General features: G+C 36.9%; 1 protein-coding gene across 2 annotated transcripts; it reads left to right on the top strand.

Annotated features, from left to right (window-relative positions):
- The first annotated feature begins 718 nt into the window (after positions 1 to 718).
- Positions 719 to 25,418, top strand: RFC3 (replication factor C subunit 3). Of its 2 annotated transcripts, XM_058687736.1 has the most exons (10): positions 719 to 909; positions 3,477 to 3,614; positions 6,756 to 6,823; positions 8,847 to 8,944; positions 12,183 to 12,364; positions 13,366 to 13,502; positions 13,588 to 13,686; positions 23,529 to 23,598; positions 23,688 to 23,703; positions 25,117 to 25,271. In XM_058687736.1, the coding sequence occupies exons 1-10, from the start codon at positions 823 to 825 to the stop codon at positions 25,140 to 25,142; spliced, it is 921 nt and encodes a 306-aa protein (XP_058543719.1). In that variant the 5' UTR covers positions 719 to 822; the 3' UTR covers positions 25,143 to 25,271. The 2 variants fall into 2 exon arrangements, with proteins under 2 accessions (XP_058543719.1, XP_058543709.1); XM_058687726.1 differs by lacking the exon at positions 23,688 to 23,703 and having other exon boundaries at positions 720 to 909; positions 25,117 to 25,418.
- The last annotated feature ends 1,341 nt before the right edge of the window (positions 25,419 to 26,759 follow it).

Genomic DNA, 26,759 nt, shown 5'->3' with positions numbered 1-26,759 from the left:
CAGAGAGAGAGGGACACACAGAATCAGAAGCAGGCTTCAGGCTCTGGAGCTGTCAGCACAGAGTCCCACGTGGGACTGGAACCCACAGACTGATGAGGAGTCCACTGGCTTAACCTACTGAGCCACCTGGGCACCCATTATTCTCATTTTAATCAGAAGGTTCTACAAACATTCTGGGCTTAAAATAACATACTAATGTCATATTGTCTCTTCTACAGGGCACACTTCTGTAGTTTCTTGTGGCCTTTTGATTCTCTTGCTTTCAACCCAGTAAGACTCTTGAGGAATTGAAGTAAGGAAAGGTAGTGAAGATTAGATTTTAATTTTAGCAATTTGTCTTAAACAGCTTTATTGAGAGCCTACCCAGTGAGAACTGACCAAGGTCTTAATATATTCTAGTATCGGGAACAGGGCCCAACGCAGTATTTATTCTTCAGGTTTCTGTAAAACGAATGAGTGGACGAGCGAACGAACGAAATTAATCAGGGAACATGGCTCCTCTGAGTATCTGTATTTGAAGCCCGGAGCCGAATTTCCAATTTTGTTTGGTAATTTTTGGACTGTCATAGAGGGTAAGAACAACACACAAAAAAATGATTAATAAGACAATGAACATCATTGACCAGACGGCACCAACACTGCGGCTAGTACTGTCCCAACCCAGCTTCCGTAGTCTTTAGTTCTTTGGTCGCGTAAGCGACCAGGACCGGAAGTGACGTCGCGAGATTTGGAGTTCGCGGGAGAACTTTTCTTTGCGTGCGGACCGAGAGAGCGCCCGCGCGCGGGATTTTCAAGCGGCCGACCCCGGGAATTCGAGCTGGCATGAGCCTCTGGGTGGACAAGTACCGTCCCTGCTCTTTGGGACGGCTGGACTATCACAAGGAGCAGGCGGCCCAGCTGCGCAACCTGGTGAGTCCGCGTAACAGGGGCAGGGAGAGCGGGGAGAGGGTAGGCCCCCATCTCGGGAGTTTCAAGCCCCTAAGGAGTGGTAGGCCCTGAAGCGAGAAAGCATTGAAATAGAGCAACATGAGGGAAGAGTGCACTTGCAAAAAGCAAATGCAAATTCCTTGAGGCAGGAGTGTGTCCGGCCTATTCTAGGAACCTCAAGAAGGCCAGTGTAGCTGGATAATAGTGGGCAGAGGGAGGGGCGGGGGCGGTGCAGATCCAGTAAATTCTTATAGGGTGAGATTGGAAGCCATGGAAGGTTTAGGGCAGAGAAGTGACATCATCTGACTTTACTTTTTAACAGGGTAACTTAAAATTTCTTGGTGTCATTTCCCTTATTTATAAAAAGGAGGGTGTTTTATTTGTTAACTTCAGAGGTCATTTCTAATTTTAAAAGGTTGTATTAGATCGTCCTTGAGTATAATTCCTAATAGAAGATTTTTTTTTCTTTTCTCCATCCTGATGTGTATTTTCGTGTTGTAGTTGGTATAAGTGTCTAATGGCAATGTTTTCTGAGAAGCAAACTGAATATTTTAGGAAATGGAGAGGGGAGAAGGGTCTTCAGAAAAATCTAGTGTCTGTGTAAGCTATTTATTCACTCCTTTTTAGAACCAAGTAGTACCATATGCTAATGGAAGTGTTTTGCTCAGCTCTCAGGTTCTTCAGTACCCACCTTTTTTCTGTTACAGGTACTATTTGGTAAGTACTTAAAAAAATGAGAAATAATGGAAAAAAAAGAACTCTATCCTTATTCAGAGTCATTTGAAAAGTTGATAGTGTTGTGAGATTGAAGGTTTTTTTTTTCCTTTTTTAAATTATTGGTATTATGGTAGTTTAAGCTCTATTACAGCTGTATACAGCTCTATACTTCCATTTCTAGACAAATTGCATTTTCTCACCATAGCTTTCACTTTGATTTTCTTAGGCAAACGACACCTTTTATTTTCTATGGCTGTCTTTTTGTTATACAGAATTTGGAGTAAATATTTTGAACAAAAATTTAATATACTGCTCTCAGATGTCTATAGATTTGCTTTTAAAAACTGTTCAACTGTTTTACTGTTGAATCTACAATTTAGTAAAACTGGAACATTTAAAGCATACCCTTAATTTTTGGGTAGATGGAGTTTAAAAAGCAAAGGCAACAGGTATTTGTGAAGCACCTGCTATTTTCCAGGCACTGTTTCAGGTGAATAGTTCCTTTCCTTGATACTTTTTTTTTCAGTGCCAGACATAGATGAGTTTCCAAAGTATTAAAATTCACCCCAATAAGCTTTTCTGTTAAGATACTTATTTCATTTTTTTCTATAATGCTTACTTAAAAACTTCTGTCACAAGATTTTATGCCCCTGAGGTTAAGACCTGTGTTCTCAGTGTTTTGTTTTGTTTTTGTTTTTTGTTTTTTGTTTTTTTAGCCTTCATAGCACTGACTCCCAAACGTGACTGATCACCAGGGTCACCTGGGAAGTTTTTTAAAAGCACAGTCTTGTACTCTGTTACAGCACTGTCAGTGCCTACTCCATCCCATTGCTCTTGACTTATAAATGCGCACAGATTGACTTCCACCTTCCAGGATCTGTGCTTCTTGAAGGCTTTCTTTTGCTGACACTCCTAAGCAGACTTGAAAGGCCTGGTAATTGATGCTCTTCCTTAATCTGAACCACTTTCCCAAGCAAGTTGGATCAAAGGATTGATGAGAGAGAGCGTATTGTACTCCAGCTTCCCCACCTCTTGGGTGGGTTAACGTTGTGTTTGTGTTTTTTCTTAAAAAAAAATTTTTTTTAAATGTTTGTTTATTTTTGAGAGAAAGAGAGCTAGGGAGGGGCTGAGACAGAGGGAGACACAGAATCCTAAGCAGGCTCCAGGCTCTGAGCTGTTAGCATAGAGCCTGATGTGGGCTCAAACCCATGAGCGGTGACATCATGACCTGAGTCAGACGCTTAACTGACTGAGCCACCCAGGCGCCCCTATTGTGGTGTTTTTTTTTTTTTACACTGGCTTCAAGAGTATCCCCAGCAGGATTAAACCACAGATGCCCAGAGTGGTTAAGCAGATAATGCATTCATTGGCTGCCTTCCTTTCCTTGCTTTGCTTCCTTATTCCCCTACAAAGTTTTCCTTTATTTTTCAAATAAACCACATACATTCAATTCTTAAAAAAGAGACTATAGCCCAAACTAAGTCAGGCATCATTTCTTAGTTACTGAATCTTAATCTCATGGATGGGGTCCAGTAATAAGTTTTTTATTTTAAAAAGTTTTCTAGGAGTTTTTGAAAGCCTGGAGCCTGCTTCAGATTCTGTGTCTCCTTCTCTCTCTGACCCTCCCCCACTTGTGCTCTGTCTCTCTCTCAGAAAAAAGGAAATAAATAAAAATAAATAAATATAAAAGTCTCTATATAGGCTCATACATACATATTTTTGAAGTTTCATAAGTGGAGACACAAAATATTTGATACCTAAAAAAGTAGTTTAATTCTCTCTAGAGCAGTTGTTTGACTAGGGAAAATGCCTCTTTTTTTTCCTCCCCCCAGGTGCAATGTGGTGATTTTCCTCATCTCTTAGTGTATGGACCATCAGGTGCTGGAAAAAAGACAAGGATTATGTGTATTCTACGTGAACTTTATGGTGTTGGAGTGGAAAAATTGAGAATTGAACATCAGACCATCACGGTAAGCATTTGCTTTGAGGCTTCCAAATATTTATAGGAGGGATTTCCAGTCCTATCATATATATTCCCATGGCCCTGTCCATTGCTGCCCAATGTGTGATTTAAGTAAGAATTTCACAGATAACCCAGATGCACAGGATTGAGAGCTACTGATTTATAGACCTAACTGTTAAAACCAGAACAAAGTCAGTTATGTTAGAGAGGAAATATGAGCAACCAGAGATTTGGGGTAAAATGTAGGCAGTGGAATTTATTTTAGATTATCTAGCAAATCAGTACCTCAGCTGAAGCTGGAACTCAAGTCTCTACAGTTCATTATTCTGAGAGCAATAATGGATTTGGAAAAACAATGATTTTGAGAAAAATTTTAAATGTGGAATTAGGCAACTTAGTAAAGATTAGACAGCTGACTGATTAGACAAGGAAGCATGAAGCTCTGGGATGTTCAGAGAATTCCTATGATTTATCTTGGCTGAGCTTTCCAGCCTGTACCATGCAGTGCATTTTCATACTCTTCTTATAGACAGTGGTTGGGATTTAGTTGAAATTACCTTCTCTTGGTGTGCCCCTCTCCAACCCCATTAGAATTAGTTTTTCCTTTTTTTTGTTGTTGTTTAAGTTTTTTTTTTTTTTTAAGCTTATTTGTTTATTTTGAGAGAGAAAGAAAGCGCAATCAGGGGAGTGGCAGAGAGAGAGAATTCCAAGCAGGCTCTGCACTGTCAGCGCAGATCCCAGTACGGGGCTTGAAGCCATGAATCATGAGATCATGACCTGAGCCGAAATCAAGAGTCTGATGCTTAACTGACTGAGCCACCCACGCACCCCTAGTTTTTCCTTTTTTAACCCATAGCTTATACTTTTTAGTACTTACTTTGTTTTGCCTTCATTATAGTTTATCATACATTTTTTTTTTTTTTTTTTGAGAAGATTGTATTTGTTTTGGTTATGCAGGGAACATGTCCTACTCATTTTTATATCCTTCATAGCCCGTGGTGTAGCATCTTGTACATATTAGGCACTGAAAAAATGAATGCCGAGTGACTGGATGGATGGTAAGTAGTGCTATTAATAGAATAGGAAGATAAATCGATTTTGAGCTAATATTGATGAGCTTGTGTTAGACACATTGAGTTTAAGGTGGCTTGTGGTACATCCTGGTGGGAACTCATAAAATATTCAGGGACAAATTTAACAAGAAAGGTGTGGGATCTGTAGGAAAAAAACGGTAATACCTTATAAAAGGGAAAAAAAAGCTGATCAAATGGAAAGATCCAGCAAGTTCTCCGGTAGGAGGCTTAATATTTTAAAATATCTGTTTTCCCCAAGTTACAGTATAAATTTCAGTGAAATTAGAATTAAAATCCAACTTGTTTTTTTAATTGCATGAAATGATCTGAAAGTACATATGAAAGAATACCTTTCTGAGACCATACAAAAAAGATTTGTGAAGTGGGACTTGTGTTATGAGATATTAAATCATATTGTAAGGCTTTTTTAACCAAAACAATAGTATATTGGCATGGGAATAGAGAATTTGATCAGTGGAACTTATTAGAGAGCCCAGAAATACGATGGAAAATCTATTTCAAATCAGTATTAAAAACCTGAGTTAGCAAGATGTGCTAGCATAACTAGTTACCTACTCTGAAGAAAATAAAGTTGAATCCCTATGATTCATAATTTACAGAGATGAGTTCCAGACGAATTAAAAACTTAAATGTTAAAATGAAGCACTAAATTTCTTAGACTATATGAGCAGCCTGTAGGTCGAGAATACCTTTTAATAGAAAACATGGAAGGGGCAGGGGCACCTGGATGGCTCAGTTGGTTAAGTGACTTTGGTTTGGGTGATGATCCTACAGTTTGTGACTTCGAGCTGTAATGGGCTCCATGCTGACAGCTCGGAACCTGGAGCCTACTTCGGATTCTGTGTCTCCTCTGTCTGACCCTCCCCTGCTTGCACTCTGTCTCTTTCTCTCAAAAATAGACGTTAAAAAAAAAAGTTTTTAAAAAAATAAGGAAGTGATAGAAAAAAAGAAATATGTACTTGGATGTATATGAAATTCATGTTCCTATTATAGAATATAATGTACATAGAATCAGTAGAAAAACAAATGATTGTCAAAAAATAATTGAAAGGAATGTGTTAGATAAGAGATTTTACAAATTGACAATGAAAGACAACTTGGTAAAAAACTGAATAAAAGAGTCATAAGAGAGAAATATAAATGACCAATAAATGTGTGTAAAGATGTTTGTCATTTTTGATAAAGAGAAGCAGTGAGTCTGTTATCAAATTGGCAGAACTTAAAGGCATGATATATCCAGAAGGGAATGTTGGGCAAGAGTATTTGTTGCTAGTGGAAAACTGAATTGTTAGATTTTTTGGGGGAGATAGGCTGATTATACGTATATATATACATACATACATACATACATACATACACATAAAAATTTAGAAAATATGTCCCCTTCAATCCAGCAAATCCTTTATTGGGAATCTATTGCATAGACATGAAGTCAGTACATGATAGATGTATGGAGAAGGATGATAATTGTGGGATAGTTTGGGATGTCAAAAAGCAAGAAGCAAAATGCCCGTAAGTATGATTGGCTTTGGGACATCCACGTTATAGGTCATATGCAACTAACCTACACCAGTATCTTAGGGGAATTGTGTAGATGGCGTTGTTAACTAGGAAAAGTAAAACACAGAGAAATGGGTATGATTGACTCTTTTTTTTATAACTTTTTTACAAGAAACACTATAGAAATATATTAAATATATATATATAAATAGATACATACCTATGTGTTTATTTTTGTGTGTTATGGAAAAGTCTATGCAAGGACATATGTAGACTGTTTACAGGGATGATCATTCATAATGAGATGGTTTGTAGATTTCTGGAGATAGAGGGAAAAGTAGAAAACAGGATGTGTGATATGACCCAATTTATATAGAAATACTTTCATCTGCACATAGAGAAAAAAATGGGGTTAATGAAGTTAAAATATTCTTGGTGGTTATCTGAAGTTTTTTTTTATTAAGAATAAATTGTTTTGAAAACAGTGAAACAGAGAAAAGAGGAGAAATAGCCAGTAATTACACATTCAGAACATTTATTTTCTTTGTCCACAGACTCCATCTAAAAAGAAAATTGAAATTAGCACTATTGCAAGCAATTATCACCTTGAAGTTAATCCCAGGTAGGTTTCTACTATATAGAAACAAGTCTTTTTTTTTTTTTTTTTTAAGAGTTAAACCCATTCTTGAAATAGAATCATGTGTGGAAACACCATATGTGCAATAGGTAAAAGTAAAGATGCCCACTGTGAAATAGGGAGACTAGAACCTTTCCATTTCCCCTTTTCTCTGACTTCTGAGTCAAATAAGTTTAATAATTAAGTTTTCTTGCTCTATAGAACTCAGTGTTTTATACAAAGTACATTTCATAGTCATTAAGTTTTTGTTCTGTTGGCTCAAGCAGAACTGATAGCAAGATAAAGTATGGCTAAAAAGTTTGTAATGTCTGGAGTGAATATTTCAGGATATATTTTGGATTACCAAATCTTTTTTTTTTTTTTTTTTTTTTTGCCTCTCCTTTGTTTCAGTTTCTTGATTAAAGTATGTTATAATAGTCCACCAACCAATGTCTATATTATTTATCATGACTTAATCAAAGATTAGGCTCCTGTTGGGAGACACATTGAAAAGTCATGCCATGGCAGCGTTGTAGTGCTTAATAGTGTAGAAGTGATTGTCTTGGGAGCAAAGTTGAGTAAAGCTTCAGTTTTGTCTGGGGCCTGGTATGTTCTTGAAGGAGAAGAAAATCAAGGACATCTTCAGGCAAAGGCAACCTTTTTGGGCAGTGGCACAGAGATGAGGATGAGCATCTATATCAAGATTGAATGGAGCAGGAGGAATATAGTTATAAGCTAATATGTATTCAGTAACAGGCACTGTTACTTTACATGGATAATTATATGTAGTTTTCAAAACAGCTTAGGCATTATTACTTTCCTTAGATGTGTCCAAGAAAATTAACAGAAATATGACTGGTGAGAAAGGGTCTGATTAGAAAAGTAGGGAAAAATGGTAATTTCATAGACAGAGGGAAATGTTTTTGATTCTTGACTAGGAAATGATCATAAGAGACACTTGAGGCATATTGATACAATATTAGTGAATTAAGAAAGATTTGATGGCTGTTTGGGAAAATAAACTAAAGCTGATTTTTTGCCCTGTTTCTCATCTTGAGTTCTTCTGTGGCAAGAGTAGTCCATTAGAGATTGAGCTGATTGTTTTTCACGTGTTTGAAATTGACAGCCTAAATTAACTAGGTGACTTTATGTTGGTTTGTGAGGTGTAGGACTTAGGTGCTAAAACAATAATGTAGGTGTAAATGACAGATAATGCTTATCATAAGTCAGTAGCTTACAGAGTTCTGACTATCTTAAATTCCATTTGCTTATCTCATCATCTTGCCAAGACCCTGAATCAGCTCCATGCTAGTGCTGGGAGCAGACTTGTCTAAGCTTGTTCTCTCTCAGACCTTTACTATTTGGGTGGAGAAGAGGCATGGAGGTTACATTTTTGTTTGAGTTATTTTTACATTTTGAGTGACTACAGATGATTGAGAAATTAGCTGTAACTAGATACTAACTATAGTTGGTACAGAAGTATTAAAGTATCTGATAAACTTAGGTAGTAGTTATTGCTTTTTGTTTTTTAATGTTTATTTTTGAGAGGGAGACAGAGCATGAGTGGCGGAGGGACAGAGAGAGAGAGAGAGAGAGAGAGAGAGAGAGGGAGGGAGAGAGGGAAAGACAATCTGCAGCAGGCTCTAGGTTCTGAGCTGTCAGCACAGGGCTTGAACTTGTGAACCGTGAGATCATGACCTGAGCTGAAGTTGGACACACAACCCACTGAGCCACCTAGGTGCCCCAGTTGTTGCTCTTTTTTTTAAGTAACAGTAGACTTAATATAAGAACATGTTTACTGTTTTCAGTGTTATCTATCATATTGTAATTGAATATTGGAATATTGTTATTTTAATGACCCTGAACTATTTCACTTTGACAGTTTTGTGAAAGTAATTAGGTGTGAATAATTTTGATTAATATTTTAACCACTTAAAATCTTCAATGTTTTTCTTGTAATAACAGATTAAAGGGATAATACTTTCTAAATACCTAAGTCTGTATTTACCATTATTTTTGTATTATATAGTGATGCTGGAAATAGTGACCGGGTAGTAATTCAAGAGATGTTGAAAACAGTGGCACAATCACAACAACTTGAAACAAACTCTCAAAGAGATTTTAAAGGTATGTGATAAACATACTTCTTTTAAGGTGAACACTGACCTGGTACATAGTGAGTATAAGGGAAAATGTAGTGGGGAAACATAAATTCCATCTATGTAGCGAATATTTATTAACTTGTTCTATACTGAGCATTAATGCTCTCTTAGTTTTGGACATAAAAGTTAAGACAGGCATGATCTCTCTGCTCATGGGAGGTTGTAGCCTAATGGAATTGAATTTTGGTGGAAAGAGGACAATTTATGCCACTCATTTGTTATTTTAGAACTAGATGAGCCATGAAAACACTTTATTTAAAATAAGAAATAACATGATTTAAGCAGAACTATTCTGGGGCACCTGGGTGGCTCAATTGGTTAAGCGTCTGACTTTGGCTCAGGTCATGATCTCGCGGTTCATGAGTTTGAGCCCCGCGTCGGGCTCTGTGCTGACAGTTCAGAGCCTGGAGCCTGCTTCAGATTCTGTGTCTCCTTCTCTCTTTGCCCCTCCCCTGCCCCCTCTGTCTTTCTCTTTCTCAAAAATAAACATTTAAAAAAAAAGCATAACTGTTCCTAGGACCAAAATTACATGTTTATTATCAAATATTAAACAAAATCAGGTATAATTTTGCCATCCAGAGACAATTACTGTTAACATTTTTGTCATTACCTTCTGGTATTACCTGTATGCACATGTATGTGTATGTTCTCATAGAAGATTTTGTGATAATAAATATGCCAGAATTTAATGCCTTTGATACATTTTGCTAAATTCTTCATTCAAAAGGTCGATTTATACTACCATCTGAAGTGTTTGGGAGTGCCATTATTCCTTGACATTTATCACCATTGTGGTCAATTATTTTTAACCTTTATCAATTTGAATGGAGAAAATACATTGTGTTTGTTTTTTCTTTAAGTTAGTGTGATAATTTTTTTCTTTTGTTTGTTGCTCATTTTACTGTTTTGTGAATTGCCTATGCATATTTCAGCTGGTTTTTATCTTCCTTAGTTCACTGTATTTCAGAATAAATTTACATTTATCTATTTTTTGCTACTGTAAATGGAGTCTTACGTTTTCTAACTTTTGTTATATGTGATAGCTATGATGTTTATATCTTAATTTTATGTTTTACTATATTCATTGTTGTATTGTTTGTAATAGCCTTTCCATGGTTTCTTTTGAGTTTTCAGATATATATTTATATCATCTCTGAATAGAGATAATTTTTTCCCTTTCCAATTTGTATGGCTTTCAACATTCTTTCCTATCTAATTATGTTTACCAATACCTCCAGTATAGTGTTTAATAGTACGAAAGATAGTGGACATCTTTGTCATGACTTTGGAGGGAGAGCCTTAGGGTTTCCCCATTTAGTTGCTGGATTTTGGCCTGAGGTGTATCTATTTTTTTTTTAAGCTTATTTATTTATTTTTGAGAGGGAGAGAAAGGGAGAGAGCACACTCATGCATGTGCACACGCATACTCGAGTGGAGGAGGGGCAGAGAGAGAAGAGGAAGGATCCCAAGCCGGCTCCGCACTGTAAGCACAGAGCCCAACGTAGGGCTCTAACTCACGAACCATGAGATCATGACTTGAGCCGAAATCAAGAATTGGACACTTAACCGACTGAGCCACTCAGGCGTCCCTGTATCTATTTGATCATAGTAAGAAATAAGAAAGTAAGCATCAGTTTGTATTTTATTGAGTGTTCCTAATGTGAATGTGTATTAAATTTTTTCAAATGCTGTTTCTGCATCCATGAATGTGGTATTAAGATTTTTCTTTTTAGCTCTGTTGGTCAAGTAGATTATATTATTGGCTCTTCTAGTGAAATTGCTCTCTATTTCTAGAGTAAACCTCACTTGGTCATGATGTGTTAATTTTTAAAATATGCTGCTGTTTTCTGCCTACCAAGGACTTATTTTTGTATCATTTGGTCTGTAGTACTTTATGTTAGGTGCTATTTGTTAGATTTTGGGATCAGTCTCCTTGTTTCTATTTTTCCTGTCCTACTCCATTTGGATTCTATCTCTAGAATTTCTCCTCACTGTGAAGGATTGTCTTGGAAGGGAGCTTCATTTTGTTTTCAGTGTTCTGTTCTTGTCAAACCTTGTTGCATCCAGGTTCCTTTGCTTTAACCCATAAATTGAACCCTGTGGGTGCTGTTCTCAAATTATCCCATTATACTTCACAGTGTGTTCTTACAGGTACCTGGATTTGGGTTCTGTACCAAAGGCTGTCAGAAACATGGTACATTCTTGCCACCCTCCCACACATAGTTGCTTGTTCTCATTTGCTCATATTAGGGAGTTCTTAGGTAAAACCTATCACTTTGTTTTGATATAAATGTTGTCCGTGAGTCTTTGGTCTTGGAATCTTTCTACTTTTGTGGGAGAGATTCAAATCTACACTGCTACCACTGCCATCTTCTAGAAATAACTGAACATGATGAAAAATACAATAAATAGTTGCATTCAGTTCTAGCTACATAGTATTCCTGAAACACTAAAGTCAATCCTTTATTATGGCTCGGTGGAATCTCACAGTACATGTGACCAGCTGTCTTTATTCTTTTTGGCTCTGTTTCTTGCATCACTATTTTCCAAAGTATATTCTTAGGCATGATAAGATTTAAAGTGTTCCCCAGAAATGTGCTTCTGAGATAAAATATTTTGGGGAAGTACAGCCTAGTACCTCTCTGTCTTGGTGAGTTTTGGTTCATATAAATATAATAAAGACTGCAGTGAATTCTACAAAAAAGTAACATCTTTAACTTCATTTTAGCCTAGTGTTTCTTAAGTGTGATTGGAATTTTCTTTTAACATCTTTTCTTTAAATGTTTATTTTTTTATTTTGAGAGAGAGTGAGCACAAGCAAGGGAGGAGCAGAGGGAGAGGGAGAGAGGATTCCAAGTAGATTCCATGCTGTTAGCGCCTGATTCTTGATTTCAGCTCAGGTCATGATCTCACAGTTTGTGGGATTGAGCCCTGCGTCAGTGCAGAGCCTTCTTGGGAGTCTCTCCCTCTCTCTATGCCCTTCTTCTGCGTTTATGAAGTCTGCCTCTCTCTCTCTCAAAATAAACTTAAAAATAAATAAATAAAATAAATTATTCTCACCATACCTGAGACTTTTATATGTCCTTGCCAAAGGGAAGAGTATTATATCAGATTTTTTATTTAGAATTTCACTCCAAATAATGAGAAGGAAGAGAAGGAGATAGATTCTCAAGTTAAAATTTGTTTTCTTTCTCCTTGACTAGTGGTATTACTGACGGAGGTTGACAAACTCACCAAAGACGCTCAACATGCTTTGCGTAGAACCATGGAAAAGTATATGTCCACTTGCAGATTGATCTTGTGTTGCAATTCTACATCTAAAGTGATACCACCTATTCGTAGTAGGTGCCTGGCGGTTCGTGTGCCTGCTCCCAGCATTGAAGATGTAAGTCAAGTGAAACTTTTCAGAAGTCATTCATTTCAGATTCTCTGAGTATTGTGTGTATATCTTTGTCGTGTTTGTTTTGTAAAAACATAGTGAAATGTATTAGTGATTCAGGAACAGCTATGGCCTGGATACTAACCTATAGTAGATATATAAATGAGTATGTATGGTAGTAAATACCAGATATCACCAATACATAGAAGATATGATTATAAACTCTTATTAAGAATAATATTGCATATATGCCATCAATATTTAAGAAGTTCTTCCTTTTAAGTCATTTTTTACCTTAAGTAGGTATGAATTTCACTAAACTAGTTAAGGGCTAGTTATTTAGTTATTCTACCTCAAGGTGATTTAATTGGCTTTGGAGGAGACTTGAGATAGATTTCTTTTCTTAACACTTATAAAGTAAAAATGCAAATTTCTCACAATAAGCAGCTTTCCTGCTGTTAATAGATTTGGGGTGATTTTATGCAAAGTAGGGATAATATGTCACCTTGTGTTAGTTGCAAAGTGGTGAAGTAACTTTATTAGAAGTTTGACTTATAAAAATTTTGAGAGTAATATAGTTAAAAGGGACCACAAGGTTACACCACTCCTGTGGGCACTATTCACTTCTTAGGGTATGCAAGTATTAACCCCCCGAGTCACGCAGAATTCAGCCTATGAGACTCTACTTGGCAGCCCTCTGATCGGTGTCCTTGTCAAAGACCTGAGGCCTTGTGTGTTTTTTCACAGCACCCCCCCACACACACACCCAGCCCCCCAAGATGGCTGGCAGGACTTGGAGCTCAAACCAGCTCTTTCTGTAGTTGGCAGGACCAGTTGCTGCCTCTTCCTGACAACTTGATTGACCCCTGGCTTTCTGCTAAAGGAGCCTGTGGGTTAGGGTTGGGAGAGACAAAAATAAATAACAAGGGTCTATAAAGGTGTTATCAACAGAAATTGCTTCAGTGTGCTGATAGATTGCCCGTTTTTGTTAATTGTCTTTTTTGTAGATTTGTCACGTGTTATCTACTGTGTGTAAGAAGGAAGGTCTGAATCTTCCTTCACAACTGGCTCATAGACTTGCAGAGAAGTCCTGCAGGAATCTTCGAAAAGCCCTACTTATGTGTGAAGCCTGCAGAGTGCAACAGTGAGTGAAAGGGGCAGTTACCACAAGAAACATTTTGGGGCACCAGCTTCCATATAATTTATTGTGTTCTCTTTTTATCATGTAGATATCCTTTTACTGCAGATCAAGAAATCCCTGAAACAGATTGGGAGGTGTATCTGAGGGAGACTGCTAATGCTATTGTCAGTCAGCAGACTCCACAAAGGTAAGTAGTCTCAAAAATGACCATAAAAGTTTGATCATAGAAATAGAACAGATAGTCTGAGTTTTGGATTAGCTGTTTTATACTACCACCAGTGCCATTTAGAATTATAGTTAAATCTTGAATATGAATACTAAACTTTCAAAGAAAAGATAGGATTTTAATTTTATAAGTTTAGTGGTTCAGAATAGGTGGTATGTAGTAACGTGGCTTTTATTAAGCTATTGACATTTGCATATGGAACTTACATATAAATTAAAACAAATCTTGGAAGTTTTAGTTTTCCTTTCAGAATCTCAGATGACTTAATTTATAACTCAATGTGCTTAATTTTCTAATATTGAAAAGAATAATATTATAATTGTAATTGATGCATCATATCTTAGAAAGATACCAGGCTATGAATCATACCTCTACTGATTTTTATGCTCTTGAGCAGGTAACTTCATTTTAACGAGTTTTAACTTTTTCATTTTTATAATGAAGATATTGTTGTTATTACTCTGCCGGAAATACTTGTGCCTTTGCTATGAAGAGCAAAAAAGATTGTGTGATAATGGTTTGAGAACATACATGAACTCTGTGCTCAAGTATGATGATAAGCTCTGTTAACAATATTGTGTATATGCCACCAGTGTTTAGGAAGTGTTTTATAACATATTTGTTGAACAGTTCTTTTCGTTTACTTCTGTGGGTCTATTATTCAGTAGTGGCTCATACTGAAAATATGTCAGCCATTAATTGTTTGATTTATGACAACTTTGAGAAGGGCCATCTACTTTTCTCCAAATCAGGAGTGGCAGTTTTAAGGCCCAGCGGTTTTTAAGGCTCGTTGACATGTAGTCTCCTATTCTTAATGCCTGTCAGACCTGAGAAACCATCTCTGGACTTAAGAGAGGGTGTTGATTGCTTTAAGAAACACACTGGACTGTGTTCATCTGCTAAAGTTTAAGCTTCGTTGGTTCATGTGAAAATAATCATGAGAAAAATATACCTTGTTTCTCCTCTTGGGTGATATATCTGATGAATTCTAATTTTTGTAAAGATTCTTCAAAAGGATTATAGCATGTACTCTTTGGCCACCATGTAGATTCGTGGATAGTCATACATAATGGGTTCTTAGTATTTCATCAGGGTTTGCTTTGAATTCCTATAATTCATTTATTTTAATGGAAGAATTTAATAGTTTTTAAGAAGTGCCAAACATTGTAAATAGTCTCTTCAGAAGAGAAAACTTTACTTTAGGAAAAAGTGTGCATTCCATTTTGTAAAATGTTGCTAAGCAGTGAAGTAATCTCAGCCTTAAAAGAGATAAAATGCAAAACATGTTTTAGGAGACTTTTACTTTTGTAAAATATTTCTGCATTGAAGATGACTTTCTTTTCTGATTTTAAAGACGAAAACTTCGTAGTAGCAGTTGTAGAACTTTCCTAATTTTAGGAGAGCTAGGTACAGATGTTGTAGTATTTGATAATTACTAGTTTGTTCTTAAGACTTTAGTTGATCATTGCTTTGCTTAATTCTTCTAGCAGCTGCTATCTCTTTCAATTTTCCAAACAAGTTTGGGCAGCTCACAAATACACTTTTTTAAAAAGAGGTGTTGTTATTTCCTGATTAGACTAACAGTTGTAGGAATTGATTTCATTGTGCTACAAAAAAGAAATTTGAATTTCAAAGCTTTCAGGTTGACCAGAAATACTAGGAGGGCTGGTATCATTCTGATTATTGGCCCACACAGTACCAAATAATTGTTTCTTATTTTTGACCCATTAGACTTGCTGTGATATTTACAGGCTTGATTCTTACTTGATTTATTTTAGAAGAGTCATAGTTTTCTAATTTGATAGCAGCTAATTTCAGTGAGCAATTATTAATGTTCTTACACTGTGACATCTCATTTAATTCATAGAGCAGTCCTACGTGGAAAAGTATTATTATTATCTTTATTTTATAGGTAAGAAGACTGTTTTGGGAGATTATTGCTTACTTGCAGACATTCAGTTAAGAATCAGAGACAGTTCAATAATACCATGTTTCTCTGACAGAAGAATTTGTACTCTTTAGCACTTGCAATCCCCAAGAAATAATGACACAAAGAAATTGTAGAATATATTCATTTTTAAGAAACTAAGTTATATTAGAAATGAACTCAGACTAAGACAAGATGCATGTAACATGCACACAATACACACAGCATAGAACAGTTATAGAGGAAAACATCCTGAATTAACTTTTTAGAAATAAATGATATGCATAATTATTAGAATAATTTTGGGGTACCTGGCTGACTCTGTTGATAGAGCATGCAACTGTTGATGTCAGGTTGGGTGTATAGATTCCCTAAAATGGTTTAATACCATCTGTCATTTGTATCTGTTTCTAAACTCTTTAATAATCAGGGTTACTTTTTTTTTTTTTTTTTTCATGTTTACTTATTTATTTTTGAGAGAGAGAGAAGGCAGAGAGAGAGAATCCCAAGCAGGCTCCACACTGTCAGTGCAGAGCCTGATGTGGGGCTTGAACCCATGAACTGTGAGATCATGACCTGAACCTAAACTAGAAACCAAGAAGTTGGATGCTTAACCGACTGAGCCACCCAGGCACCCCTGCTTTTTTTTTTTTTTTTTTTTTTTTTTTTTAAGATAATACTATCATGTCCAAGAAGGATCAAGGCCTTTGGAATCAGACTTGAATTAAAATTCTGCCTCAGTGACATGAGTTTAAATGAAAGCCTAACCTCTCTTTTAGGTAAAAGAATGGTGTTGTGAGGTATAAATAGCATACTGCAGTCAGTCTCATACAGAGGAAAGAGTTAAATACTTTGGCAAACATTGGAAGGGTATGGATTTGAGAGTAAGGCAGATCTGTTCTTAATTCATGGTTCTTCTATAGTCAACTTTGTGAGGTTACTTAAACTATCAGCCTTTTTTTTTTTCTCATCTAAAAAAATGGAGATAATGCCCCCACTCAGAGCTAGTGTGAGGACTTAGGTAAAATAATTTGTTACAGTGTCTTGCACATAGCAGATGTTCAAAAGATGCTGGGTTTTTCCCACTTTATTTTATTGTGATACAACTTCATACACTTGGGCTCTCTGGAGAAGAGTCTGAACTTCTACTTTTAAGAAATCTTTGATGAGGGGATGAGGCAAGATGGCGAAGCACCATGGAAGTTCTGTTTGTCTTATCTCTGAAATGCAGCTATATCAGCACCAAACTATTTTGCATACCTAGGAAGTTGATCTGAGGATTAACACAACAATATGCATAACTTGAGTCATAGAACTCGGCAGGTACACTGTGTGGAGAAGTGAACTGGGGGAGAGAATAGCCACAGAGGATAGGGAGCTGTTTTTGTGGAGAGAGGAAAGAGGGGTGGAGAGTGCAGGAAAAGCACTCTCCTGAAAGTAGCTGGAGAGAGAGAAAGAGTGAAAACACTAATAAGTGACTGAATAAGAAATCTGGTCCCTAAAACCAGTGACAGAAAGGAAGGAGAGGGTCTCAATACCATTAGGATTCTATAAATCCTCTGTGCTCTGTGGAGCACAGAGTTGGAAATTCTGGAGCTCAATGCCTGGTGGTGCTCTGGAGAGGAAAAAGGGGAAATCTGCAGGAGCAGGCAGCGGGGTCTGACGGGTCCATGTGCCACACAGGGAGAAGCAGTTCCCCTTCCTGGAAAACATTTGGTAGAGGCCGTATGGCCTCTCCACAGGCAGTGGTCCCAGCGGACCCCTGAGAGCAGCCACATTTGCTGCCATTGAGACAAAGACACCTGAGCGTGTTGAAACCAGGCACTGGCTCTGTGTTGGGATTTGCCATAATCTCTGAACTTCTACCACTGTGCGATTGCACAAACATTTTCTGGGGGTAATTCACCACCCAGCCATTGCTCAGCGAGCGCCTCCCCCAGAGAGACAGCAGGGGTCTAAGCTGCAGGGGTCTATGAAGTGTGGGGTTTTGAAACACAACCCCATCTGAGATAAAACTCTGGAGGGAGATGCTGCCTGGTAGGCTGATAGGTTGGACATGGACAAGGTGGAGGTGGGGAGTGGATGGAAGCCGAAGAGAAAGGAGAGGTGCTTGATTGTGGGTTGGTGAGAGCACAAAGTTCCTTTGTCAGACTAGAAAGCTGGGTGAAGCCATTTCCACCTCTCCCGCATACATGCATAACGGTGCGCGCAGATCACACTGATCCAGCTCAGTAAGCTAAGCAGCACCACCTAGTGGAGAACAGAGCCTTTTCACCAAGCCCTGCCCAGCTGTGCCCTCCAGGCACATCCCCTAAAAGTCCAACACAGGTCTGTCTACCTGCTTAGTGTATGGACTATAGAGTGCTTCATAGTTTCAGTTCTCCAGGAAACAATATAAGACTTAGAGAACTCAGTGACTTATTAAAAAAGAGATAATGTCCAAATCTTAGTAGTCTTAGATGATGAAGAGAGAGAAAAAGGGGCAGAAGTTTAATGTGAGCAAATTATAGTAGAAAACTTTCCTAATCTGGGGAAAGACACATCCAAATCTAAGAAGCACAGAGAACTCCTATTAGATTGAACAAAAACCGACCATCACCAAGGCATTTCATAGTCAAATTCACAAAATACTCAGACAAGGAAAGAATTATGAAAGCAGCAAGGGAAAAAAGAGTCCTTAACCTATAAAGGAAGACAGATCGGGTTCACAGCAGATTTATCCACAGTAACTTGGTGGGCCAGAAAGCAGTGGCAGGATATATTCAGTGTGCTGAACTGGAAAAATATGCAGCCAATAATTCTTTAACCAGCAAGGCTGTCATTCAAATTAAAAGGAGAGATAGTTTCCCAGACAAACAGAAACCAAAGGAGTTCGTGGCCACTAAACCAGCCTTGCAAGAAATTTTAAGGGGGGACTCTGAGTGGAGAAAAGATGAAACAAGACAAAAAAGACCAAAAGCAACAAAGACTAGAAAGGACCAGAGAACATCACTAGAAACACCCAACTCTACAGGCAATACAACAGCACTAAATTAATATCTTTCAGTACTCACTTTAAATGTCAGCGGACTAAATGCTCCAATGAGAAGACGTAGGGTATCAGAATGGATAAGAAAACAAGACTCATCTATATGCTGCTTATAAGAGACCCATTTTAGACCTAAGACATCTACAGATTGAAAGTAAGGGGTTGGAGAACTGTCTGTCATGCTATTTGTGGCTAAAAGAAGGCTGATGTAGCCATAGTTATATCAAGTAAACTAGGTTTTAAAATAAAGACAGTAACAAGAGGGCATTATTATTCAGAAGGGCATTATATCATAATTAAGGGGTCTGTCCACCAAAGACATCTAACAATTGTAGATCTTTATGCCCCCAACGTGGAAGCACCCAAATATATAAATCAATTAATCAAAACATAAACTCATTGATGATAATAACCATTATAATACGGGACTTCCATACCCTTCTTACAGCGATGGACATTTCATCTAAGCAGAAAATCAAAGAAACAATGGCTTTGAGTGAAACACTGGACTAGATGGACTTCACAGGTGTATTCAGATCATTTCATCCTAAAACAGCAGAATACACATTTTCTCTAGTGCCCATGGAACATTCTCAGAATAGATCACATACTGGGTCACAAATCATCCCTCAACAAATACAAAAAGATCATGAGTATACCTTGCATAGTTTCAGACCACAATGCTGTGAAACTTGAAATCAACCACAAGAAAAAATTTGGAAAGATCATGAATACTTAGAGATTAAAGAACACCCTATTAATGACTAAATGGGTTAACCAAGAAATTAAAGAGGAAATTAAAAAATACACGGACACCAGTGAAAATGAAAACATGACAGCCTAAAACCTCTGGGATGCAGCCAAGGCAGTCATAAGGGGGAAGTATATAGCAATTCGGGTCTTCCTAAAGAAGGAAGAAAGGTCTCAAGTACACAACCTAACCTTATACCTAAAACAGCTGGAAAAGGAACAGCAAATAAGTCCCAAACCAGCAGAAGACAGGAAGTAATCATTAGAGCTGAACTCAGTGCTGTTGAAATCAAAAAAGCAGAACAGATCAATGAAAGCAGGAGCTGGTTCTTTGAAATAATTAAGAAAATTGATAAATCCCTAGCTAGTTTGATCAAAAAGAAAAAGGAAAGGACCCAAATAAAAATCACGAATGAAAGAGGAAAAATCACAGCCAACATTGCAGAAATACAAATAATAATTAGAGAATATTGTGAGTAATTATATGCCAGTAGGGCAATCTGGAAGAAATGGACAAATCTGGAAGAAATTGAATCAGTAATCAAAAAAATCTCCCAACAAACAAAAGTCCAGGGCTGGATGGCTTTCCAGGGTAATTCTACCAAACGTTTAAAGAAGTGTTAACACCTGTTCTTTTGAAGCTGTTCCAAAAAATAGAAATGGAAGGATAACTTATAAACTCATTCTATGAGGCCAGCATTACTTTGATTCCAAAACCAGACAAAGACCCCACTAAAAAGGAGAACTATAGACCAATTTCCCTGATGAACATGGGTACAAAAATTCTCAACAAGATACTAGCAAACTGGATCCACTAATATATTAAAAGAATTCTTCATGATCAAGTGGAATTTCTTTCAGGGATACAGGGCTGGTTCAATATCTGCAAATCAATGTGATACATCACATTAATAAAAGGATAAGAACCACATGATCCTCTCAAATGCAGAGAAAACATTTGACAAAATACAGCTTCCTTCCTTAATAAAAAGCCTCAAGAAAGTAGGGATAGAAGGATCATATGTCAAGATTCTAAAAGCCATGTACAAAAAGACCCACTGCTAATATTCTCTATGGGGAAAAACTGAGAGTGTACCCTCTAAGGTCAGGAATGTGACAAGGATGTCCACTGTCACCACTCTTATTCAGAGTAGCGTTGGAAGTCCTAGCCTCAGCAATTAGACAATACAAAGAAATAAAAGGCACCCAAAATGGCAAGGAGGAAGTCAAACTTTTCACTTTTCACAGATGACATGATAATCTATTTGGAAAACCCAAAAGACTCCACCAAAAAGTTGCTAGAACTGAAACATGAATTCAGCAAAGAGTCAGGATATAAAGTCAACGTACAGGAATCAGTTTCATTTCTATACACCAGTAATGAAGCTGCAGAAAGAGAAATCAAGGAAACGATCCCATTTACAATTGCACCAAAAACCGTAAAATATTCAGGAATAAACCTAACCAAAGGTGAAAAACCTATACACTGAAAACTGTAGAAAGCTTATGAAAGAAATTGAAGAAGACACAAAAAAATGGAAAAACATTCCACGCTCATGGATCAGAAGAGCAAATATTGTTAAAATGTCGACACTACCCAAAGCAGTCTACATATTCAATGCATCCCTATCAGAATAACACCAGCATTCTTCACGGAGCTAGAACAAACAATCGTAAAATTTGTATGGATCCGGAAAAGACCCCAAATAGTGAAAGCAATTCTGAAAAAGAAAGCCAAAGCTGGAGGCATCACAATTCTGGACTTTAAGCTGTATTACAGAGCTGTAATCATCAAGACAGTATGGTACTGGCACAAAACAGACACATAGATCAATGGAACAGAATAGAGAACCCAGAAATGGACACACAAACGTATGGCCAACTCGTCTTTGACAAAGCAGGAAAGAACATCCAGTGGAAAAAAAAAACATCTCTTCAGCAAATGGTGTTGGGAAAACTGGACAGCAACATGCAGAAGAATGAACCTGGACCTCTTTCTTACACCATACGCAGAAATAAACTCAAAATGGATTAAATACCTAAACATAAGACAGGAAACCCTCAAAATCCTAGGGGAAAAAGCTGGCAACAACCTCTTTGACCTCGGCTGCAGCAACTTCTTACTTGACATGTCTCTGAAGGCGAGGGAAGCAAAAGCAAAAATGAACTATTGGGACCTCATTAAGATAAAAAGCTTCTGCACAGTGAAGGAAACAATTAGCAAAACTAAAAGACAACTGACGGAATGGGAGAAGATATTTCAAATGATATATCAGATAAAGGGTTAGTATCCAAAATCTGTAAAGAACTTCTCGAAATCAACACCCACCAAACAAATAATCCAGTGAAGAAATGAGCAAAAGACATGAATAGACACTTTTTCACAGAAGACATCCAGATGGCTAACAGACCCATAACATGAAAAAATGCACAACCTCACTCATCATCAGGGAAATACAAATCAAAACCACACAATGAGATACCACCTCATACCTGTTAGAATGTCTAAAATTAACAACTCAGGCAACAACAGAAGTTGTCAAAGATGCGGAGAAAGAGGAATCCTTTTGCTCTGCTGGTGGGAATGCAAACCGGTGCAGTTACTCTGAAGGAACAGTATGGAGGTTCCACAAAAAATTAAAAATAGAACTACCCTATGACCCAGCAATTGTACTACTAGGTCTTTCTCCAAAGGACACAGGAGCACTGTCTCGAAGGATACAGTGGTGCTGTGCTGGTTGTAAGTTTATAGCAGTGCTGGTGGTAATAGCCAAAGTATGGAAAAAGCCCATATGTCTATTGACTGATGAATGGATAAAGAAGTGTGGTATATATCTATAATGTAATATTACTTGGGATCAAAAAGAATGACATCTTGCCATTTGTATTATGCTAAGCTTAATATATGACCTAACTCATGTGGAAGATGCAAAACAGGTAAACATAACAGAAAGGAAGCAAAAATAACAAAAAGAGCAAGGGAGACAAACCATCAGAGACTCATATACAGAGAACAAAGTTGTTGGGGTATTGGGTGGGGGGATGGGCTAAATGGGCAAGAGGCATTAAGGAAGACACTTTTTGGGATGAGCACTGGATGTTATAGGTAAGTGATGAATCACTAAATTCTATTCCTGAAATCATTATTACACTGTATGGTAACTAACTTGGTTGTAAATTAAAAAAAAAAAAAAGATGAAAACTTGCTTTGAATGGAAGTGTTCTAGTATTGCAAAAGAAAATAAATCTTTGATGAGTCACTTCTCTGATCTAAATATGGAACATCTGTGATATTTACTAATATCTTCCTAAATCTTACTAATATTTTACTAAAAGCTTTAAAACATGTTTTCCCTTTAGGGTACTAAGTATATATATGGAGAAAGATAGTTGTTTTGTGCGTACTTACAATTTTACTTGTCATTTTCTTCTTGCCATTTTAAAATGCCATATGTATTCTTTCTTTCCTGGAACTATTATGAGAAGGGCCGAAAATTAAGAGCTCAGAGGTTGGAGTATTCATATTCACTTCGACAATCTGATTCTGTGCTTGCCTATGACCTATTGTACTGCCTTTCTGTGACAGGACCGCTTTGTTTCCTTGCCATACTGCTTTTTTACTTTGCAGTTGAGGTAGTATGTAATGATACATAGAATCATGCTTGTATACTCTTCTTACTTGTATAATTAACTAGTGATTGTCTTATCTTTTCACGACCATTTTCTAGATGTCCGAGGTATCTATCTGGAGGAAAAATAAACATATTCACTTGATATGTCATGAAAGTAGGTTGAAATGCAGTGTGAATAATGTCAACCCTCACTCTTCCTGAAGTCTTAATTTTTATCTGGCACTTTCATGGTATTTTGATGTAATTAATAACTGAATATAAATGTCTGACTTTAAATGAGTTCTGAACATTTTCTTTTAGAAGCATGAACTGAAATTAGGAAAAGCTTAAATGTGTATCTTAAGTATGATAAGCCATTTAACAAAATGTATGGGAATTAATTTATAAACTAAAACAGCACAGTATGTTCTTGAAAAAATTGTGTCTTATTTTCATTACAAAGTATTAATTATCTTGTTTTATATAGGCTCCTTGAAGTCCGTGGAAGACTTTATGAGCTTTTAACTCATTGTATTCCTCCTGAAATTATAATGAAGGTAATCCGATTTCAGTTCCTGAACCATTTATAACCATGAAATTTGGACTTTTGCAGTACTGAGACACATTGTCATTTCTTTCTCTCCAGCTCATTAATTCAACAGGTATTTATTGAACCTTTCCTGTGTGTGCCAGATACCATTAGGGGAGTGTTGAGGAAGACCTGGGAGGCCCTGCCTTCAGAAAACATTTTAGTGGGGTGAAATGGGAAACAAGAAGCAAAAGGATTTCAGAATGTTATAAGTGCTACAAAGGAAGTAAGAAGGTGAAATGGTAATAATGGAAGGTGGGCTGTGGAAGGTCAGCAGTGGCTTCTGTGAGGAAGGCGTGTTTAAACTGAGACTTGGAAGATTAAAAGAGAGGCAGCGTGTAAATAGTTGGGGAACAAGTACTGTTAACCTTTGAACCTTGAAGCTTTGAACGATGTGGTAGTTAAGACCCTGACCTCCTGCATAGTTGAAAATCTGTGTGTTACTTTTAACTATCCCAAAAGTTGACTACTAATAGTCTACTGCTGTCCAGAGGCCTTACTGATAACACACTGGATTAACACATTATGTAGATGTGTTATATACTGTATTCTTAACAATAAAGTAAGCTAGAGAAAAAACTTACTAAAATCATAAGGAAAATACATTTATGCTACTGGACTTACTGAAAAAAATGTGCTTACAAGTGGACCCTCACAGTTCAACCCCACGTTGTTTAAGGGTCAGCTGTATTTCAGACAGTGAGTGAGGTTTAGTGCACATAGGGAATGACATTAAAGAAGTAGGCAGAGTCTAGACTTTGTAAGATTTTGTAAGGCACAGCTTTAGGTTTGGTCTGGTAGGTCTAAGCCATGTGTATTGACTGATTTAGATGTTAGGGAATGCAGAGGGTTTTGTTTGTATATATTAAAGTTATATGGCAACACTCACAAAAAATTCTAATTATGCCAAATATAAAAGAGAGTGAGTTCTACCCATCCATTTCTACAAGGGTGAACACTTCCAACAGACCTGTATTCTAGTCACGTAGAAATATGCCCATATGTATGGCTGTGTGTGCATTGTGGTTTGTTTGTTTTTTTTAAATAATGTAGCATGGATGATATTTCATGACAGTATGGATTTATTTTATCCTTTCTAGTGCATGAATGGAATTTCATTATGGGACTATATCATAGTTTTTTGGATATGATGCTATTGGTGGAACTTTAGGTTGGCTACACTTTATTGTTGTAACTAATAACGTTGCAGTGAGCATCTTTTTACTTCTCTCTTTGCACCCTCATACATTAAGTATTTGGCATTTGGAATATGATTGATAGCTACCACATTTTACATTATGGAAAAGGAATGCAATTTTTTTGTTTTTGGATGAAAACTACCATATAAAAGAACATACAAAAGAGATTTCACAAGTAAAAAGAACATACTGAGGTTTTGCTTCTTTTTTGAATGAGAAATAAAACTTGTTCAGCTTATTATTTTTTTAATGATTACTTTTTAAATTACGGGTTATCTTTTTTTCAGGGCCTTCTCTCAGAACTTTTACATAATTGTGATGGACAGCTGAAAGGGGAAGTGGCCCAGATGGCAGCTTACTATGAACATCGTCTACAGCTGGGTAGCAAAGCCATTTATCACTTGGAAGCATTTGTAGCCAAATTTATGGCACTTTATAAGAAGTTCATGGAGGATGGATTGGAAGGCATGATGTTTTGACATCTTGACAGCTATCCTTAATTCTTCCTAATATATCTCAGTATCATCATTTACATCCATTTTATATTGGAAGAGCTGCAGGTAAAATAAACTAACTTCACTTAACCATGCCTTATTTGTGGTGTTTTGTGGTTTTTTTTGGTAGTAATTTTTCTGTGAACTATTAATTATTATACTTAAATAATTGCTCTTTTATACTGTTGAAGTTATTGAAAGGACACAACTTAGAAACTTCAGAGTCCAGAAACATGATTTTAGAGTTTAATATATTTTCAAAATTTGCTATTCAACTATGCAGTGTTGGTCTTCCCATTTTCCATCCTTTCTCTCATCTGTTGGAGGAAATTTACTACATACAAAAGCAGAGGTTGTTTTCTATCCTCTAAATGACCATTTTTGGCCACAGGCACATAACTCTGCTTGGCAAGTCATTACCTTTAATCATATTTTCTCTCAGTCAAGAATTGTGGGTTGTTTTTTTTTTTTTTTCAGGAAATATAAGGATTAATTTTGAAATAAAATAGCCTGAGTGTGAAGAACATTGTTGGTACCATTCCTGTTGAGACTATAGAAATCCAATTTTATTTCAGTAATTCACATATTAGGTGGGCTACTAAGAAATAAGAATGTTTTCATTGAATACTTGAGATTGTTGAAGAACATGCATCATGTGTTTCACAGCAAAGGTATATTAGTATAGAAATTACTCTTTGAACAAGTGTATTTTTCTGTCATTGATCCTATCCTTTGGAACATTTTTTCATTAGATATTTGGTTCATGGAACAAAGAGTTTGCTTGACAGATTTGTAGGACAGGCTCTGAATAGTTTCTTTAATTTGGGGCAACAGAAGCATGACTCAAAAGCTAAACCAACAAGGGTGAAATAAAAGATTTTAAGTTCCAATAAGTTAAATTACTTACCTCTGTGAGGATAACAGGGAGACTTCTTATAGTAGTTAGTGATCAGTCAGGAAGTATTTAATTGATGGACACAGCTACACACATACAAAAACGCGTAGCAGTTTTAGGCTTATGGGAAACTGTTAAGGTCAGGAAAGATGACCTTTTTGTGTTTGTTTGTTTTGGGGGTACTAGTTAGGCCCCAGTTAGCAGTCCCAGTCCTTGGGGCATTTACATGCTAGGAAGGATATTGACTATAACTAAAGAACTGGGAAAGTGAGATTTGGCAGAGTTAGGACTTTTAATTTGAAAAACAAAAAGTGAAAATATTGTGACTGTCTAATGATGTTTAGGAAGTCTGAGTGGTCTTATAATTTTTATTCCTCTGGAGCAGTGCTTCTCAAAGTAGAATCTCTGGACCAGCACCAGCATCACCTGGGAACTGAGAAACATAGACTCTCAACTTTGATTCCACATCTACTGAATCAGCAACTATGGGAATCGGATCAGCTATTCAGGGAATTCTGGTGTACCCTTAAGTTTGAGAACC

The sequence above is a fragment of the Neofelis nebulosa genome, chromosome 1 (genome assembly GCF_028018385.1).
Source record: "Neofelis nebulosa isolate mNeoNeb1 chromosome 1, mNeoNeb1.pri, whole genome shotgun sequence".
Classification (NCBI taxonomy): domain Eukaryota; kingdom Metazoa; phylum Chordata; class Mammalia; order Carnivora; family Felidae; genus Neofelis; species Neofelis nebulosa.
The sequence above is the reverse complement of the archived record's forward strand: the minus strand, read 5'-3'. Positions and strand labels throughout refer to the sequence as shown.

Coding starts and splice junctions, on each gene's coding strand:
- RFC3 (XM_058687726.1), top strand. CDS start 823: ATGAGCCTCTGGGTGGACAAGTACCGTCCCTGCTCTTTGGGACGGCTG. Junction 910..3,476: donor CGGCCCAGCTGCGCAACCTG/GTGAGTCCGCGT, acceptor TCCTCCCCCCAG/GTGCAATGTGGTGATTTTCC. Junction 3,615..6,755: donor TTGAACATCAGACCATCACG/GTAAGCATTTGC, acceptor CTTTGTCCACAG/ACTCCATCTAAAAAGAAAAT.